The sequence below is a fragment of the Girardinichthys multiradiatus genome, chromosome 14, assembly GCF_021462225.1.
Source record: "Girardinichthys multiradiatus isolate DD_20200921_A chromosome 14, DD_fGirMul_XY1, whole genome shotgun sequence".
NCBI classification, from domain to species: Eukaryota; Metazoa; Chordata; class Actinopteri; order Cyprinodontiformes; family Goodeidae; genus Girardinichthys; species Girardinichthys multiradiatus.
In genome coordinates this window covers 31,064,587-31,085,720 of record NC_061807.1, presented here as the reverse complement: position 1 = coordinate 31,085,720, position 21,134 = coordinate 31,064,587, and the positions used below count along the sequence as shown (strand labels likewise).

At 38.0% G+C, this 21,134-nt stretch overlaps 1 protein-coding gene across 1 annotated transcript in view; it reads right to left on the bottom strand.

Moving 5' to 3' along the window:
• The window catches only part of svep1 (sushi, von Willebrand factor type A, EGF and pentraxin domain containing 1), a 124,562-nt gene that overhangs the window by 51,073 nt on the left and 52,355 nt on the right, over positions 1–21,134 (bottom strand). Inside the window, exons 5-6 of the mRNA XM_047385542.1 lie at positions 6,603–6,761; positions 1,805–1,984 (exon numbers count right to left, since the gene is read on the bottom strand). Coding sequence (XP_047241498.1) covers positions 1,805–1,984; positions 6,603–6,761 — 339 coding nt within the window. The remainder of the gene's footprint in view (positions 1–1,804; positions 1,985–6,602; positions 6,762–21,134) is intronic.

Here is a 21,134-nt window from a genome sequence, read left to right as displayed (position 1 = left end):
TTTGAACAATCAATAGGTCGACAATAATGCATGCAGACACCCACATCTAAGGGTTATTCAGAGCTGGCAGTCAACATGTAACAGGTAAGGCAACAGTGCTAACAACTGCTCCACTGTACAGGCCTATTGCATATAGTATGGATAATGTAAATATTAAAATCGCATCCCTTTTAGTTTAGTTTAATTTATATTCAATCACATTTAAGAAAATCTTACAGTGACTTAAGCCACCGACTTTAAGAAATTCAACAAAAATACATTTTATATTGATTAGTAAAAATCACTTTACTTTGCTAGTTTGCTGTCACTTTTCTTAGTTTCAGTTGTAATGGAAAAAGTTATCTCATAATCATAGTAAATTTAGCTTTTTGCACATATCTGTCTGTCCTGGGGCATTGCATGTTTGCTGACTGCTCCAAACAGCTTGTAAGATGACTGGGACGGGTGTAAAGTAGTGGTTCTCAAAGTACATACCATGGGCCAGCAACCTTTACGGTGCAAATATCTATTTTTGTCCATGCTCCTACACAAGGTCTAGAGCCTTGAAAAATAGAGACCATATCTAGTGTTAGATGGTTAAAAAACCATCAAACCTTTGCAAAGACAAAAAACCAAAATGCTTTATTAGGTAGAATAGGGTCAGAAAAGTTACAGCCCACTTTAAACATTAGTGTAATGACTAATAAATAGACTAAACAAGAAAAAATATCCTGTGTCCAATCTTGTTACTCATAATTTCTGAGCCTTTCTTTTTGTTTTTATACTGCTCCTTTCTTTATCAGTTATTTGAAAACCTGCAGGTGAAACCGACAGCTATTACCAAAATTACTCAGAATTTTGACAGATTTAGATTTTTCAACTGAAAAGTTTGTTTCTGATTGGAAATGACCTAAAAAGTAACACAATGTCAAAGGAGTAGCAGTTCACAAACAAATGACCTTGAGGTTTTATTTGCATTTAAAAAATAATAATAATAAAATGCATTTCAAAAACTATTTATATGCTTCTCAATAATAAACAGAAAAGCCTTCAATGGCATTACAGCAATCAAATGCTTCTTATAATTGCCGACAAGCTTTTTTTGACCATTTATCTTTGGTGACAAGCTCCATAAATTTGAGGTTGGAAGGCCTCCTTGCCATCACCCTAAGCTTTAGCTTCCTCCACAGATTCATTATCAGATTCAAGTCTGGACTCTGGCTGGGCTGCTCCAAAACATTAATATTACTTACAGTCGGAAGAAAACGAGAAAACGGTGTGAAAAATTAAATGGTTACATTAAATCTAAAGTTGCCAGAGGTATGAATAATTGTGAGCCTAACTGTGGTAATAATATCTAATTATATAGTACTTGTTATTGCTTATGGTGAAAGTCTGCAGTCGCAACATGCTCTTCCAGGAGGAGTGAATGCTGCAAGACACTGACTCGATGCAATCTGCTGGGTTTCCTTAGATAGAAAAACTTTCTAACCATTTTGAATGATAAACTGAATCTGGCCGCACTGTTTGAACTGGGATCAAACTGGAATATATGTACTTCACTTGGAATCTATCTGCATGATTGGATTGAATTGTCTTGGTTTTTTGTAAAGTGCCTTGAGACAACATGTGCTGTGAATTTGCGTGAAATAAATATTGAACTGAATTAAGGAGGCGGGATCATGTCTGTTTTGTCATGTCCTGGAGAGAATGATGATCCACCACTCAACCTTTCAGAAACCAAAATGGTTTCTACAAGAATAAAATGTGATGACCATAAATCAGGATTATTTTTTAAAGATTAGACCTCAGATGTGTTCCTTACCTCTGCAACTCGCAGGTGTCCCTGACCAGGAGCCGTCAGCCTGACACAGTCTGATACCGGTTCCATGAAGCTCGAAACCCGGCTGACATCGAACCCCGCAGGCAGCCTCAAAGTGGTTGTTGCACACATTCTGGACAAAAAAGCCATTTTCTGGAGGAGTCTGTGCTGGGCAGTATACCACTAAAAGAGAAGATCAGAGGAGAATTAAAAAGTCAACGATGCACTTGATTGAACTAAAATAGTCTACAATGCACAAAAGAGGCGAGGCGTGAATAAAATATTACAGTTTCTAGTGTAAGAAAGAGACTAACAGAATGTTGCATGTCAAGCTTCACCCTCTTATCTATGTTGACAGAGCAAGAAAAAAAAATGAAGATGAAGGTCTCTGGCTCATTCTTCAAACGATAGGGCAGGTTATGATAATACTGGATGCAAATTCAGAGATAAGGGCCGCCCGAATCTTATACTTATGAGGAAAAGTGAAAAGAGTATCTACTGAAGTTGGTTTTGTTCCCTTTAACTGAGGATTCTAACTGTGTGAAAGAAGTTTTTAATGATCCATCTGCACTGCTTTATTAGAGGCCCTCATAATGTGCTATAACAACTAAGAGAACAGCAGATGCTTTTTTCTTGTTTTACTGAGAACAGAACAAATCATTGCAAAATACAGTTTTTTTATCAGGTGTTTTATATTCCTGAATGGTTTCAGTTAATAATGTTTGCGTTTTTTGCTATGGGTACGTAATCTTGAACCATTTGCTACTATGCTTCAGGTTCCCTTCACATTGGAAGAAAAAAACACTGCAAACTTCAGGAGCTCCAAAAATTCTGAAATGATGCATGATCACATGAGTGATTCTACTTTGCCCCTAGTACCCACCTGCAGCTTTCTCGGCTATCCTGCCTCACAATCACAATGAAACCACCAGAAATATCACATCCGCACAGGATAAGATAGACTTTATTGATCTCATAATGGAGAAATTAATGGACCTATCCCTAATCCTGCACAGATTCGAACCATGAGTGAGAAGAACAATTTGGTTTAAAGTGTAAGCCCCATCAAACCTTTGCAAAGGCAAAAAACCAAAATGCTTTATTAGGTAGAATAGGGTCAGAAAAGTTACAACTCACTTTAAACATTAGTCTAATTACTAATAAATAGACTTAACAAGAAAAAATATCCTGTGTCCAATCTTGTTACTCATAATTTCTGAGTCAGTTAGCTGAACTGCTGACACTAGCCTTTCCTTTTTTTTTTATACTGCTCCTTTCTTTATCAGTTATTTGGAAACCTGCAGGTGAAACCGACAGCTATTACCAAAATTACTCAGAATTTTTACAGATTTAGATTTTTCAACTGAATACGCCCCCACTCATCCGCCCCCAACTGTTTTTCCCCAAGAAAAACCCTCCTTCTCTCCTTCCTGGTCTCCTCCGAGTCGTCATGGAGACTAAACACACGCCTCAAGCTCGTGCATGGTCCTCCGGAGGAAACAAGGCTTCATCAAAGGACCTCGTTTTCTTTGACATAAAAATGGTTACATCTCGGGTAAATGATATTTTAGGCAGTGGAGGTATCGCTACCTTCCCTCGTGCTTCTGCAAGCATGCAGTTCTGTTTACATACCCTGTCGAGCACGCGCTAGAGGAGCTGCTGGTTAGCAAAGGCTCCGCCCCTCATTTTGCCATTGACAGAGAACAGTCGTCCCGTGTTGTCCCCAGTTCACTGTTTATTCCTACTAAAAAAAAAACTGGAATCGCTCGATTCCTTATCAATTCATCAACTGTTATTATGAAAGTAAATTTTTTAGTTCATAATGCATCATAAATCACATTTCTTAACCAGACAAAAATGAATTCAGGTATAGTTCCTTAAACTTGTTACAGCAGCTCTTAGTAACACACAAGTAGGGTGCAGATAGTTAGGCAAATGTGCAGTCAAAGAAGAACAAGGTAAAAAACAAGTAGTAATAAGAGAATAAAATAAAAGAAGGTCCTCATAAGGTGAGGATGTTTCCTCACAATCTATAGTACTTCCCATATATATAAGAGAGGCTTCTGTACCTTCATTATAAGTTTCAGCCTTACTGTGGAAAACACTGTCAGTATATTGATCAACTTATCGGTTACATGAGAGGATTCAAGTGAGGAAGCTTTCTGTGCTGCCAGTAGAAGTCAGACCAACAAAATCCATCATCTGCAAGTATTTGTACTGGTTAATGTGAGGTCAACCTGAGACTTGTATCAGTTTATGATGAGTCACATTATAACCCCTTTTCTCCTTTTCGCTGAATACAATACTAGGGTCTCTCTTTTAGAGCATTACAAATAAACATTTGAATGGCAGCCTACCAATGGACTACTTCCCATGGAGCTTCCCTCCATGTTTCAGCATCCAGCTTATACAACCCCTGGCAGAAATTATGGAATCACCAGTTTCTGAGGATGTTCCTTCAGTTGTTGAATTTTATAGAAAAAAAACAGATCACAGACATGACAAAAAACTAAAGGCAGTTCAAATGGCAACTTTCTGGCTTTAAGAAATACTAAAAGAAATCACGAAAAATAATTGTGGTAGCCTGTAACAGTTACATTTTTAGAACAAGCACAGGGAATAAATTATGGAATCACTCAAATTTGAGGAAAGAAATATGGAATCACCCTGCAAATTGTCATTACAAACAATAACACCTGCATCAGATTAAATCTGCTCGTTAGTGTCCAGGTAAAAAGGAGTGATCACACCTTGGAGAGCTGCTGCAACAAGAGGACTGACATAATTCATGGCTCCAACACCAGAAATGTCACTTGAAAAAAAGGAGAGGATTATCAAACTCCTTAAAGAGGGTAGATCATCACGCAGTGTTGCACAAGATGTTGGTTGTTCATAGTCAGCTGTGTCTAAAACCTGGACCAAGTACAAACAACATGGGAAGGTGGTTAAAGGCAAACATACTGGTAGACCAAGGAAGACATCAAAGCGTCAAGACAGAAAACTTAAAGCAATATGCCTTGAAAACAGAAAATGTACAACAAAACAAATGAGGAACAAATGGGAGGAAACTGGAGTCAACGTCTGTGACCAAACTGTAAGAAACCGCCTAAAGGAAATGGGATTTACATACAGAAAAGCTAAAAGAAAGCCATCCCTAACACCTAAACAGAAAAAAACAAGGTTACAATGGGCTAAGGAAAGGCAATCGTGGATTACTGGATGAAAGTCATATTCAGTGATGAATCTCGAATCTGCACAGGTTGACATTTTGGACACTTTTCTTATCCCATCCATCGAAAGGATGTTTGGGGATGATGACATCATTTTTGAAGATGATAATGCATCTTGCCATAGAGCAAAAACTGTGAAAACATTCCTTGAAGAAAGAAACATAAGGTCGATGTCATGGCCTGCAAACAGTCCGGATCTCAATCCCATTGAAAATCTGTGGTGGAAGTTAAAGAAAATGGTCCATGACGAGGCTCCAACCTGCAAAGCTGATCTGGCAACACCATTCAGAGAAAGCTGGAGTCAGATTGGTGAAGAGTACTGTTTGTCACTCATTAAGTCAATGGCTCTGAGACTGCAAGCAGTTATAAAGGCCAGAGGTGGTGCAACAAAGTACTAGTGATGTGTTGGAGTGTTATTTTGTTTGTTTTTCATGATTCCATATTTCTTTCCTCAAAACTGAGTGATTCCATAATTTATTCCCTGTGCTTGTTCTTAAAATGTAACGGTTACTGGCTACCACAATTATTTTTCGTGATTTCTTTTAGTATTTCTTAAAGCCAGAAAGTTGCCATTTGAAATGCCTTTAGTTTTTTGTCATGTCTGTGATCTGTTTTTTTTCTACAAAATTCAACAACTGAAGGAACATCCTCAGAGACTGGTGATTCCATAATTTTTGCCAGGGGTTGTATACACAATTTGGAGATGTGTGCACTTCTTCCCAGCTGGAAGCCCTACTCTAAAGGAAGAGCAGTGCATACATATTTCTATATGCAAAGTGCCTGAGCATTGCTAGTTTTTTTCTAAAATTTTTCTGTTGATTATTCCTTTCAGCAGTTTCAAGAGATCCATTTTGTTACAGCCAGTGGCAGGACGCAACGTGCAATGTGGTGCAACAGTAACTTAACTGAAAAGCCACCAGCTCGGTGTGAGCACTGCTGCTTCTAGGCTCCTCCACAAAGCACCCAGGACCCAGGTATGCTGCCACCACAGTCTCATCACAGATATTTAGTGTAGGCTGAAAACAGTTTGGAAACTCTGGCGCATCATCAGCCCTATTAGGTAGCACATGGTGTTCTTGAGCTGTCCAGGACTCTCAGAAACCACCCACTTTGTTGCTGTTATTTAATGCTGTGGTGTGCTTTTAGTTCAGTGTAAAGAGGGAATTAGGTAACTTTATTTTTCTGTATTATTTTATTTAAAGTGGACTCAAGTTGCATTGGGTTTCATGCAAAAGATAAATTTTCTGAAGTAATACATTACAAAGAAGCATTTGTTTTGAATAATAATAAACCTTGACACATGCAACGGAGGCACCATGACCAGAAAATACAATATGGTATTATCTTTGTGTTTAACATTGGTGCAACTTTTAGTGAGTTTAAATACTGCAGACTGGAAGCCTAAAAAAGAAAATAAAAAAATATATTCCTCTCAGCTTTTTCCTGGAAAAATCATGCCTGAGTCCAAATATTTATAGTAACCACACAGAAAGTGTCGCTGGAGGGTGTTGTTGTAATTCAGATGCTGTGTATATCAAAAGGTTTGCTTCAAGAGTGCAGCTTGATCTTACCCTGACAGGTCATGCCTATTGGCTGATAGCCCGGCTTGCAGACGCAGTCATCGAGGGTTGTGCTGCCAGGCTGGGAGGTGTGCTTTGCGTCAGGACATGACAGGCAGGTGGTCAATCCTCCCGGTATTGCCTCTGGTTTGTAAGTACCAGGTGGACAAGCTGTTAGGGCGAAAGATCAGGGGAGACACTGCTGTTAAGAAACCAATCCCAAAACGCTTTTAATATGCAACATTTCTTACATGAGAAAGAACACAAATGTGCAACAACCACCGTCATCAGAGTAGATGCTGTTGCTCAGTAAAGCACACTTAAAGTTAGCCATTTTCCTTATCAGTGAGGTCTTTAAAATCTCACTGGAAGCAGTGAGATGAAAGAAGCTTTTCAAAGGGAAAATGTGTTATCTGAAGTTTATTTGGGCAGCAAGAGAATTAAAGAGAGTGAGATTTTCAGCAGAAAACAGGAAGGCTGAACTAGGGTAAAGTTCCTTTGTTGTATCCTTTTTAACTTTTAACCCCTTTCTGTCACATAACATGTATTATGTATATAATTAATGACCATTTATGGCAGGACAGCTAGAAAATAGTATTTTTATTGCTGTTCTTATATGGTCGTATGTTATGGTTAGTAAAGAGAAGTTATAATTGGCTAAAATTGACATGGAAATTTCAAAACTTTACAAATATACAAATACACTATAAAATTCTGATCTTTGCATCTCTAACTTAAAAAAAACACGTCCTTCTTTGACTCAATTCAAACAATGTTGCAATCAAATACTGTAACCCGTACGGAGAAATGAATCACAAAGAGTTTTCTGGCAAACACACAGGAGTTTGTATTCCTTTCCTTAGTTTGTTCAGGCAAACCAAAGATGTTAATAAATCAAATCCCTAATGTTGCCTTGTTTAAATGCACTCGGTTTCAGAGAAATGGTTGTTTCAGGCAGTTTTAATTTGGTAGCATGTGCTCAAAACAAGAAAACCATAAAACGCCACACAAGGCTGGAACAACTTTAATAAATTCAAAAACATGGAAAATCTCACGAGAATCCAAGCCCTTTAGGTTGAACAGAAAGACTGAAGTAGTTTATGACTGTAGAAGGAATAAAAATTACATGAAAGCAACGTTCAGTGACCAGCTTTAATTATGAGCTGCACTGACGGGTGCAACAGAGTATCCACAGACCTAATATTCTTTGCAACTCGTTTACTTTTTTTTAAAGCCTTAGGCTAGGTGTGAATTTCCACTGCAGAGCCACTGCCAGGCTGGCCGCTCTCCTCCCTTCTCCTCAGCTGCAGCAGGTCAGACTGGAGAAGTTAACCAACTGTAAAGCTCACAGCAGCTGCTGGCAGTGAAATGCACCCAGTAACCCACATCAAATACAAATGCAGAAAGAAATCCCTGATGGAATACCTCGTCTGGTGCAGACAGTTTGCGTCTCCGTCTGCCCCTTTCATTTGATAACAAAAGCATCTGACAGTCCGTCTTATTTCTGCAGAGGAGACACCTTACATAAGACAGAGCGAGAGCAGTGAGTCCATGAGAATCTGTTTTATAACTTCATTTAAGGTTTACAGGAACCCTATTTAATTTGAACCTGAATACTAGTTCAACTTAAGCTTAACAGTGGAAGTACTGTATCTTAAAAATATAACATTTCAGTTTCTGGCAGGGTGCATGTGCTGACCAGCACACAGACACATATGTCTAAAGGATAAAAAGACCAGACCTGGCTTCTACAGACAGGAACTGCAACGCAAGGCCATGATGAAACGACGAGCAGAAATAAATCTGAAATAAAGGTGGTCATGGAGAAAATTACTGGAACCTTCAGATGCTGTGATGAAGCAAAATAAGTTTGGAGTTTGGTGCTGGTTTGAATTATATAGCAGTCAAAACATCTCCGTTTGGGTCTGTCTGCATTATGCCTACGGCCAAGTTACTGCAACTCTGCTGCATCGTACCTTTCATTTAAAGAGGAACTGAACTGAAAGCTGCCAGTTGACCATAAAACCTGACAATCTGCTCTGTCTGGACTGTATATAGATAACATCCATGGACATCATTAGAGCACCTTTATAATAATCCTTAATTAATGAATTACATTTATAATGTTAAACAATTTATATTATATTCAAGCTTAACATTTCCTTTACCACCCCAACTACCTGGAGGAGAATTATTACTTTAATAAAAGAAGACATGAAAAGATGAGACTGATGAATTGTTTTAAAGATAAGCAAAACTAAATTATGAAAATGAATTTCTGTTTTAGCAGCAATACAGGTCTCTTCTATCACTCCTGCAAATGAAGAAAACAGGCTGCTGCTAATCCTTTTTTGAATAAATAAACACAACAAAAAGATAACTCAAATCAGTACTTCCCATTACAGCTCAGTCACAGATGACAGTTATCCCACACCCTAATAACGAATGAAGAAACTTATATATTATTAAGCAACTACTTGGTAATAGTAAACTCATGCTTTAATAATAAACAATCCGTTGGTTATATTGTAGCACTTATTGAGGATAAAACTGTAAATATGGCAGACAACCAGGTAATTAAATGATAACACTTAAAGTTACACGATATCACCCGACTGTTACGTTTTTGTTACAGCAGCAGTTTTTGTGTTGTTTCTATTGTAGGTCCTCATCTTTGCATACACTGCCTCTGTAGTCAGTCTATGATTAGCATGATTATTGTTTTTGTTGCTTTACAGACGACACTCAAATGCAACTCTCTTTGAAAACTTTAAATAATTACAATATTACCATGCAGATCTGCCTTAAAGACATTAGATCATGCAGGGAAATAAACTTTAGGAGCTTTAATTAAAAACAAAACAGATTAAACAAAAACAAGAGTAGGACAAGCTTTTTTGTTTGCTGCTTCTTAATTACTGAATGCTTTGGCTCTCCATATTAGCAGGGGTCAAAAGTTGGAATTTGTTTTTATTTATTTTTCAATTTCCTTCTAAATTAATGCTTATTTGTGGTGGCGTGCAGTGTACTGGTAGAGTCTGCAACCCTTATATTGAAGGCTATTATTTCTTGATGTTTGATTTCCTGATCCTTTGACTTTAGCTGCATGCGCCCCCTTCTCTCTAAGCCAATTTCTTGTCTGATTAATGCAACGAAGACCACTACTGCCTCAAAAAAAAAAGAACAAAAATGTATTCTGAGTTGCCGTCCAACCAGACAAATATTTTTCTTTCCTTCTGCTAAATTTACCATTTTCTTTTTCCAAAATTTACTGTTGTGCATTTGCTTTACCTTATGTACAGCACTTTGGGTCAACAAATAGTTGTTTGTATACATGCTAGATATTAAAAAAGCGACCTTTCCCTATCACACACCTATGAGCTCTTTGTATCCATTACATTAATGTGCTGTAATACAACAAGTCAATAATTAATGGATAAAGAACCTTAAAAAGTATTGTCTTAGCAGCCAGTACTTACAGTCATGCTATAATGACCATGTTGTAATCTATAAAATTTTACTGAAACACCAAAGTGAATTAATACATAGACATATATGTTTTCTTAAACGTTTTTCTGTTGAGCAGGCCTCATTACTCAATTAAGTTTTAACTTAATCTCTGAACATTACATCTAATCTGAGGCTCAATTGATTAAACTGCGACAAACTGGAAAAAAGTAAAGACTGTCAGGATTAAAAAGGAAGCTGAAAAGAAAATTAGGGGGAAAAACACAAGTTCAGACAAATTCATCTGCTAAAGTCCTTTTGTTCTAACACAAAGCAAGTCAAAGCAAACTGGCAGATACGTTGACTCTTGGAGCCAAAGTTACTATCACACGAGAATCTCCTGGATCTCCCAGGAGGGGGAGAGTTGTTCGATTAGCCAGACCTAAAAACAGACCCAGACGGAAACCATGAGAGGAGGTCCAGAGGGGGGGCGAGACCATCTGCCTTCTCAGCCTCAATGACAAAGAGGCAAAGAGAGAGTCCAACTTAATCCACAAACAAGTGCTTTAAAACACACATACAACAATCATACTCTTACTACTCCCCTCATTTAAATTTGGCCATGAATAAGTGGTGTTTTATAACTAAGAGAATGAAACTGAAGACACTGCTATTCCAGTCCAAAATTCTGAACCTCAATTTCTGCATTTTTGGAAGCACAAAAGCACAGAAAATATTTAGCTGAGTAAAATGTATTGGTATAACTGAGAACTTTCTGATCTGACTTACTTATTCTTGTATTGCTAAGTTATCAGTTGAAGGCACAACTTTAATAATCTTACGTGCATAGCAAGAATATAGACAGTCACTTTATATTCTCAAATACTGAGACCATGAAAATATAATTCTTTCACTTTATATTCAGAGGGACTTGTTTTACAGTTCACAGTAAAGATCTCTCATTCCCTGTAAAACTCCAAAGACATCATATTAGGTTAATTGTTGATTCTACTTTGACAGGGAATGACTGCAAGTAGGCACAAAAACTGGATCACCTCAATGATAAAACACTCAAATGAAGCCGACTCACTTTGAATCGCATAAAGGTGACCCCAACTCCAGCAAGGATGACTATGGTCAGCCAAAAATGACTCAGGTGTAAATATAGAGACATTATTTTAAATGACAGGAACTCCCCTGTTACCTGGAATCAAAGGGTCTCCAGGATGAGACTTTAAACTCATTCAAGCCCTTGGGCTCTTTGTTTCTCACATTTGACTAAAACCTGTGTTGTTAAGGTTTTAAACAAATATATGTTTTATCGGGCACTCCATACCTTTTAGATTTTATAAAAAATAAAAGGAGGCAAGGACAAGAAGCCAATATTTTGGCCTTTACAAGAAAAACAGATGGCTAAAGTAACAAATGCCGTGATCCTCTGAAGTTTGTGGTCATCCAAAGCTGTCTGTCATCTTCAAAGCAAAACCATAGAAATGAAGGGAACCCTTTAATCCTGCAAAAGAGTTGACAAACATGACCAGAGGTCCGGCCATTTGTGGTCAAAGGCCTTCTCCCACAAGAAGCCTTGTGAAGTTGGATCTTTATTCCCTAGGAATATTAAAAATACAATGGTGGCATGCAAAGTAAACTCACACAACTGAAACTGTCAGGCAGGACACTATGTGGTAGAAAACAAACACTGCCCATCATCCCGAATGAACAAACCATATCTACTGTAAAACACGGTGGTGGCAGTATCATGCTGCAAGGATAATTTTCTTCAGCAGGGACAAGCAAGGTGATCAGAGTTGATGGGAGGATGAATGGAGCTAAACACAGGATAATCCTGACAATTTGCTGCAGAACTTCAGAATCGCTCCAGCAAACGCATAATTTTGTGTTGGTTAATCACGAAAACCCAACACTCTTTATATGAGCAAAGACAAGAGATTCAGTATGTCTATATCCTTCCAACAATAGGAGATACACAACTTCCCCCATCTTGTCTAAATCAAATCACTGGAATCCCAGTGATTTTTTTAGTACACTCGAACTGTATTGTAGGGTAAAAAAAGGAGGTCTGTGCTGAAATCTGCACATCTCTTATCAGACGATGCCTGCATCTGGGGGAAAGGGGACCTCCACAAGCCCCCTGTAACAAAGCGAAAATATATGTGTTGGTATTTGATGCAAGCAACTCTCCTGGGAGGAAACTGTAAAAGTCTAGAGTCTTCTGTTCTCCCGCTTATTATTTAGTACTCCTCCTGAACGATTTCACCACAATTGCTAGATGCATCTTAGAACAGCAAGATGTCCCTGCTGGCTTATTAAAGGCTCCAGGGATGCTGAAAATCCCTGGAAGATTGAGGCAAACCGCTAACCGACTGTACAAACACAGATTGGTCTCCAAGCTGGTGAGCCTGATTACAGATGTCAGTGTGCTGAGAAAGGCTGTAATAGAGGGGATGCAGTATGATTTCAATACACTTGGAACAACACAGCATAACACTTGGAAGGTTCACACCAACATGTTTAAACAAGATGAGCTGTTTTCATTGCCTTTTAAATAGACATGTCACCATTTCACCAAATTCCTCAAACACTTACTGTTTTGACTTAGGTTACTTTGTCCATATGTAGACAAGCAATATATGGGTGAGAAAAACAATTAAACACATGAATTATTTAACAAGGCAAAAGTCTAGAGCTGCATGAAAAAACTAATTAGCCTATAACTGATTCAATAAGAATTAAGAGGGTGAATAGCAACCAGCTGATTAGAAAATACACTTGATTAACCGAGCAAGTCTGACATTTCTTCATATGATGACCTACTCTGTGGTCCTTGTTTTCACTGGTTCCCCACTTCCACCCTCTCTGACTTTTGTTTTCTCATTTGATCTCTTTCTTGTAACGTGGTAGGGCCAAAGTTGATTTTAATCTCTTCAGCAAAACAGTTTATCAAGATGGTATTTAATCCGGTTTTTCCACATCTCTAATGGTGTTTTGTTGTTTAAAACTATTTACCGTGTTTACATTATTTCTCCATGCCATTGTTGACAAAACGGTTACACTAGTTATTAAGGGGGTAGGGTGCCCTTACTTTTCTCGCAAGTAAATGCATTTTTTGTTGGTATGTTTTGTTCAACAAGCAAAACAACATTTTGTTTAGTCCAACTCAATAAAGATTTTTTTAATAGTTAATATGCACACTCAAAAAAATCCTGAATATTTAACAGGGGTGTCCTGTTTTTTCCACAAATCTGAACAAGAGCAACATTTTAAGACAGCATTAACGAAGCAAATGTTTCTCTTCTAGAAAAACGACAGCTGCTGACATTAACCTTTGACCCTTAACGGGGTTTGTGTCCCTCTTCGCCACCACCCGTCACCAAAGACACCAAAGATCACACAAAAACACTCAAACATAAGTTAAAGAAAGTGAAAGATAAAAGACTGCATAAGAGGGTCAATGAGAAAAATCCAGACAGATGAGAATCAAGTAGAAGGACAAACATGCTGAACTTAAGCAGGACAAAGGCCTTGGAAACAAACTTAAAATGACTGAAACAGACATTTATTGCACCTTCAATTCATTTGGGAAAAAATACTTTTAAACTTTCTGTAATTAATGTGAAAAAGAAGTACCGACAGTTTAACAAAACAGAAAAATGTTGGGAAAGACAAAAATAACCCATTGAATATATATTCTTGTGTCTTCAATAAATTACAGTGATCTCTTTGAGATCTACTTTATACTGTAAATACCTGATGTACATGAGCAGCACCTGGTAACTTGAAACAGCTATTTGCAGGGTTTGAACTTCCTGGGAACAATGGAGGTGTTAGGTTGGGAGTTAGGAAAGACAAAGGCAGTGTAAGACATGAGCAAATAAAGATAGCCTGGCAGGGAAGAACAAATAAAGAGGGATGTAACGGTTGTAAAGGAGTGGTAACACAGTGAGGTTTGGCTTTACTCCTGCACAGCTTCTTGGCTTCTTGTTTTTTATCCTTTCCTGCAGGGGAAGGTCTGATTATGTTTCTCTTTATGTTTCCTTAATTTTTTTGCAGCCTTCTTGTTTTTCACTAACAGAAAAGATTTCTTACAGCATTCCTGGACTACAGACCCTGCAGCAGTAGATCACAATTAAGGATTTTTACTGGCCAATATGAGATGGTAAATTTGAAGAAAGGAGTTGGACAAAAACTAAAATATGTACAATAAAAAGGTGACCAGTAGAGTGTGATCATACCTCTTGAGCCTTTCCACATTTTGTTGCGTTACAATCAAAAACTTCAATATATGTTGTTGCATTTCATGTGACAGAGCAACACAAAATAGTAACTTTGTAACTATGAAGTAGAACAACAATGATACACTGTTAATATTTTCTGCAAATAAAAGTCTGAAAGTCTGACGTGCATTTATATTCACCCTTCACTTTAATACCCCTAAATAAAACAGTGCAACCACCTGCAGACAGAGGTCACACCTAATAATAGACAGACTCCATCTGTGTGGAGTATAAACCTAGCAGTTCTGTGAAGGCCTCAGAGGTTTGCTAGAGAACATTGGAGAACAAACAGCATCATGAAAACAAAGGAATACAGCAGACAGGTCAGGGAGAAAGATGTTGAAATGTTTAAAGCAGGATTGGGCTTTTAAACAATGTCTAACACACTTAACATCTGACAGAGGACTATTTATTCCAACATCTGAAAATAGAATATGGCAAATAGAGTATGGAAAATAGAGTATGGCACAACCGCAAACCTACCTAGACATAGCTGTCCATCTAAACTGACATGCTGGGCAATGAGAGCATTGATCAGCCAATAGGCCCATAGTGACTCTGGAGGAACTGCAGAGATCCACAGCTCAGCTGGAATAATTTGTTGACAGGACTAATAGTCCACAAAAACTGACCTATATAAGAGTGACAAGAAGAAAGTCATGGTTGAAAGAAAATTGTAAGAAATCCCGGTTGCAGCTTACCACGAGCCATGCAGGAGGAAACAACAAACCAAAGACGGTTCTTAAAATGTTTTGACTCAAGGGAGCTGAATGCATATGCACACCAAACTTTTCAAATTTTCATTTGTAAGACATTTTGAAAACTATATATAATTTTCCTTTTACTTCACAATCATGTGCTACTTTGTGTCGTGGATAAAATTCCAGTAAAATACATGGTACTTTGTGTTAGTTACATGACAAAATGTGAAAAGTTCAAATGAAAGTTCATGGTTCTGTCACAAAATCAAAAGAAGAAAGAGCAGCAATGACAAAAGGTTCATCCAAAGAAACTTTACATTAAATGATTATAACATAATGAAAAAATAAGGACCAATGTGTGCATACACCCCTCAAAATGTACAGCTTTCTCTGATAATGACGTTGGAATTCAGTAACAAACTCTTTTATTTTACAAACACTAGAAGCTCAATTATTCACCATAAAACTCCCTGCTGTCACGGAAGAAATTTAGAAGGAAGACATTTCTCTGCATTCCAGTCCCGATACACAGCTACACTCACAACATTCAGCCACCAAACGCTTTCCATCCAAAGATGCATGTCTCTGTTTGAAAGACCTGCCCATACTCTTTCTTTTTTCCACTTGGTTTTCACTAAAGAAAAACACCAACCTAAACCTGCCTCCGGTCAGTTATAGCAATTAATGGGGAGTGTGAGCATATAAACCCTCCTCGGCTTGTTGTCAGGAAATCCCAGGGGTTTGACTCCGAGACCAAAATGAGCAGCAGTTCATGTTGGGCAACCTTGGCTCACCACAAAGAGAGGAATAAGGAATTGGACAAAAGCAAGCAGTCTGCAGTGGTTATTTAATGCCGGAGGAAATACATTTTATGAACAAAAAGAAAACAGAAAGACTTTACTAGAGTTTATTTAACTTTTTTACCAAATTAACCTTTTCTGGTATGAATTTAGTTTGAAAAATATTTAAGTATAAACAACTCAGCAAAGAAAAGTCTAGTTTAAACCTTTAGGGACAAAGAGAAGCCAAAAATTTTAGACACATGCCAAACTTTGGGTAACTAAGACTTTCTATTTGACTTTTATAATTGACTTGGCTCACCTTCAGATTTCAAATGTTTCAAAATAGGGATTGTATTTGTATTTGGAATAGTGTATAATTTTTTATGACTTTGAGTGGAAACTAAAGTACCCAAAGAAAACCAGCTTAGATAGAAAAATGGGTAAACCCAACCGAAAGTCCAGGCCTGCTATGAGCCAATAGACCAAACTATCACACCGCATCTAGCAACTCCAATAAGCAAGGTAGTCAACACAACCATTAACTGGATGATTTAGTAAGGTCCTCGGGTCAGCCCCACTGGGTTTGGCCACAGCAAAGGTAGAAGCAGATCCAATCTGAAGAATGTAAAAGCCCTAACAAAGCTTCTGTAAGCCAACCTGCAGAGAGATCATTACTGGTTTGGCCAGACCTACTGTCAGGCCCCAGCCCTTTGCCTTGGATATAACTGGAACTGGGTTCTCAGTGGCCCACTAGAGTTCACACTAAGGGAGTCTACTGACTAATCATATGCCCATCTGAACAAGAGTTTTCAGGCAGGGCTTGCCTTCAAGCCACCTAACTTTCTTACTGTGAAGTGGGTGCTTTTGCAGTTTTCCAGGCCCAACTACAGTTTTAACACTGATACCCATCTAGCAATTTCTTCCTTAACTCTCAAACCAACAACTAGACATGTCAAAGTCACACTAATAAGTGAACAGTACATGGTGTAAGATAGATAGACGGATTTGGGACACTTCTGCTGCAACATGGGCACTCTTCCGGTACAACATGGTCAAGAAATAGCTGATCTGAAAAATAGGACTTTGGATTTACTAATCCAACTACATTCTGATCCTCATATGGGCATGAGATTTGGATCCTGACCAAAGGACAGGAGTGAGTTGTGTTGGGTTAGTCGTTTTCTGGGGACATCCCATTGGGAGGAGACCCTGGGCAGATCAAGAACTCACCGGATGAGCTTTATATCTTCTAACTGTGGGAACTAGTGAAATCCCCCAGAATGAGCTGTAGAGTGTTTCTGTGGGGAGGAAAGTCTAGGTTTCCCTGCTTAACTTGCTATCTCCACAAAATGTTCTCAGATAAGTAGATGAAAATGGATGATGAAAAATGTTGTCCTGTTGAGAGCTGGCTCGCACAGATATAAGCAACTCATCTAAACAGTTTTTCAATAGAATTTAAAACAAGTTCATCTTTAGGAGTCATGTTTATGTATGATTGTAGCCCAGAAAATGAACTGCTGTCCAACAGTGGAGACAGGGAGGGGTTAAAGGAGTTTAAATGCCAGCTGTCCTGAGGTTCACTCAACCAGTGTTTTAATTGGACAAGATTAAGCATCATAGGAACATATGCGGTAAGATAACATTTTATACTCTCCAAATACTGCATTCGAAGATTATTTCTATAATATATATATATTCTATATATTATTTCTATATAGACTTTACTTTTAGTTGAGCAGATTCATTTAGTAATATTTTAGTACTTTATTTACGTTGGCCTAAATACCAGGTTCTTTAAATGAGATAATGGGTTCTCTCTTATTTTAGTCACACATTTAAGCTAGCTCATTTTCCTTCTTTTAAAAATTATTCAAAAGGTAAAATGTGCAGGTAAACTAAATCTAGTTTTAGAAGATCTCTGGTGTGGTGTTTTGGGATTCTGTATGTTTATTTTCTCAGGTGATCTAAACTGACTGCTTTTATGCAGTATGTGTCAGATCCTTTAAGTTGGCGTATTCAAATGTGTGCAGGCACACCAAAATCTTGTGGCGGCACTTATCGGTAGAGTTGTTATCTGCGTAGCATATGACTGTGTAAGCAAGCATTAGTGAGACAGTACAAAGCGACTTGTGTCTGGAACTGCGATAACTTGTGACATGTGGAGATTGGACACATTCCTTTATAAAAACATGCATCCTTTGTGGTTTTCTGATTTTGTTTTGACTACACACTGAAAATTACAGCCAAGTAATAGTTTAAAAAGAGTAGAAGACTGTACTCTCATTAGGAAACACATATTTGCAGAACAGATTCAATGAGTGCGTCCTGTCCCAGATCACAAACAGTCGAGGCCATCCATAAAGACGAATGCTGTTATGTGCGGGGTCAAGCCAAAGCTTAATGCTGCCACGCGTCTACTCAAGGGATCAAGAGGGTTGTCTAATATAAACATTTTGTTATTTAGTATCATTGGCAAAGATTCGTTTGGCTGCAATAACGACATTCCAGTCAGCAGTCAATATCCTGAAAAAAGATAAATAATCCAAGTATCTCTTTTAATTTCCAAATTACCCGCATCCATCAGGGATTCAGGGAAACATAATATACCCAGAAGAAAATACCAGTGACCTCAAACCTTAAAAAATGTTTACAAACACAACCTTTTATTTAGGCTCATCCTGAAAGCATCAACTAATTATCTGAGCAGAATTCATGTTCTGAAGTGATTTCTGGCAAATCATATTTCACAATTAGAACCAGCTTTTAATTTCAAAAGTGATTGAATTGTATGTTTTTTGCATTTAATGCGTTTTTCTTTAACATCTACCAAAACAAGTTTTTGGCAAGCCAGAATATATTGTGCAAAAGTTTTAAATCATCCCCTGACACTTTTCCTGTGATGAGCCAGACCTTTTGAAGATATTTCACTTCTTTAAATTAGTTGTGATGCAGCAGGAACACAACTAGATCACTGAAGACAGCACAGACCAAGGACCTGGATCAGTAAGTTTCACTATATTGAGGTTGCCTAACCCTGGCTTTCATAAACTGGAGGGTAAAATGTTAACAGGTGACAACATGGTTGTAAAATGCAGGTATAAGAGAACAACTAAAATTACAGTATATTTATTGAGGTCTTTGAAAAAACAGTAAAAACAGGTCAATTTTAAAGTCAGTTAATAGAAAGGTGAGGTGTATAACATCTGGACATCATAGAGCTGACATGTGCTTATCTCTCCCTTTCATTCCCTGTCTCTGTTCATCTCCAGGAGAACAAGCCTTTGCTGAACCTTGCTAACAAAGTCCAGAGCTCCTGTCATTCTCTACAGCTACAGAAGAGGCTGATAAGTCAGACTGTGTGACAGGAGGAAAACATGTTGCCCTTCTGCAGTCCTCCTACTCTGTTTACCCACTTCCCCCATTCCTCTGCTGATTCCATGCGATACAGATATTAAGGGCTCGCTTTTGGTATTCAGAGGGAAACAACATTGTCTGATCTGGCTAGAGCCAAACTATGCAGGAACTGGGGTCATCGCTCGTTTCTATCTGCTGGGATTCCAGTCGTGTTTTGTGAAAGAGGCTGTTTCCCTTGGCTGTCGACAGATTCATAAACAGCACTGCTGTGCGGTGTTGGGATTCAGATAGTGTTTCCAACTGAGCCCTTCAGCCAGTAATAATAGAAATCCACTGACAGGCTTGTAGTTTGGACCAGTTACTCCTAGGTGTGTCAAAGTCTCTGAAATGTTCTAAATCAAAGTGCAAAAAGTCTAAAAGTCATACAACCAATCAGAAAAGACAGCAGCAACTATACAATTTTATGATACCACAGTAACCATCAAGCTTTTGCATGTCAGAGTAATTTACACATTTTATTTCAACATTTGCACTTTCGTCTAATCAAGCAACTATTAGGGATGTACTATGGTTACATCATTAATGAATTTAGCAATTATTGCGCATAGCCAATTATTTAAGCAATGTTAAAAACTTTGCAGGAGTCTGCCAAATTATTTTGCGTCTTTCTTTATTACGTACTCCTGCGAATCAAATTGGTTTTGGAGCATTTTTATTTCTGAGAGTCTTACAACTTATGTGAGACGTCATAAATTCTGTATTTAAAACATATATATGAGGGTGATTCAGATCAGTTCATGAAACCAAAGCTCACAGTTTAATGTGTCTTGGCTTGCCAATGTTTCCAAATAGTATCTATAGAGACACATACATCAAAACTGGCTGGGGTTGAGGGTGTATGTCAGTTCTGTAACATGAAAGCAGTTATAGACTATCAAGCAACAAAATAACCTTCTCCCCTCCCATGAGATCTGCTAGATGGCTGATTGGGAAAAAGCCAGATGAAGTATCCCTGGGTTGTGGTTAAAGTGCATCATTGCGTCCTTCCTTCCTCACTTCATCTGGGCCAACTCTGAAGCCTGACATTAATTAAGCCATAAAAACACATTAATAAATTGCGGAGGCTCCAGTCCTGACAACATCTGATGAGAAATATGGAAGTCTGTTCTTTGGCATGATGTCCCAGATGCTCTTTTCTTTGAACTTAATTTTGGGAGTCCATCTCCATGTGCTGCTTTCATTTGTACTTACTTTACATACCAACAAGGTTTTTTGCTTCTAATAAAGTAAAACGTTCCTGTCTAACTTTAAAGTCGAAGACAACTAAGTAAAAATAAAAATGGACGATGCAAACACAGAATATTTCAGATTTGTTTCAGGATTACTTACTATATTTCTGTGTCTGAGGAGAAGACACAGGCAGGAGAGGATAATGGGAAGTTGTTATCCCCCCCCACACACACGTCTATTTAGCAAGATGGGTGAGCTGACTAAATGACTGAGGCTTAATGCAGCAGTTAGTTTCTATAAACACAGACACAGAGAGCAGCCAGTCCATCTATTAGCGGTTCTGTTCTCCAAAACTCACAGACACTGTAATCCTTTGTGAGTTTGCTGATTGCACATTCAGTGAAAATACCGCATTAGGCCTTAACCTTAAAATCACAGGACAGAGACCGCCTGTGTCAGACTATAACATTACACTGGGAAAAGTGAAGATTACCAAACCAAAAAATGAACTTACAGAATGCAAATCGTGTGAAAACTTTACACCAAATATACCAAATGTTTTAACTGCATTCCCTGCAGTGTTGAATTATTGTAAGTGATCCATATTAGGTACTTTCAAGGTATTTTTGGTGAAACGGTATTTTTAGATTGTAGCCTTCATCCTAATAGCTAGCATGGTAAAAAGATGAAAGACAAGTATTCAACTTAATTTTGTCTAAAACCATCAAATTTAAA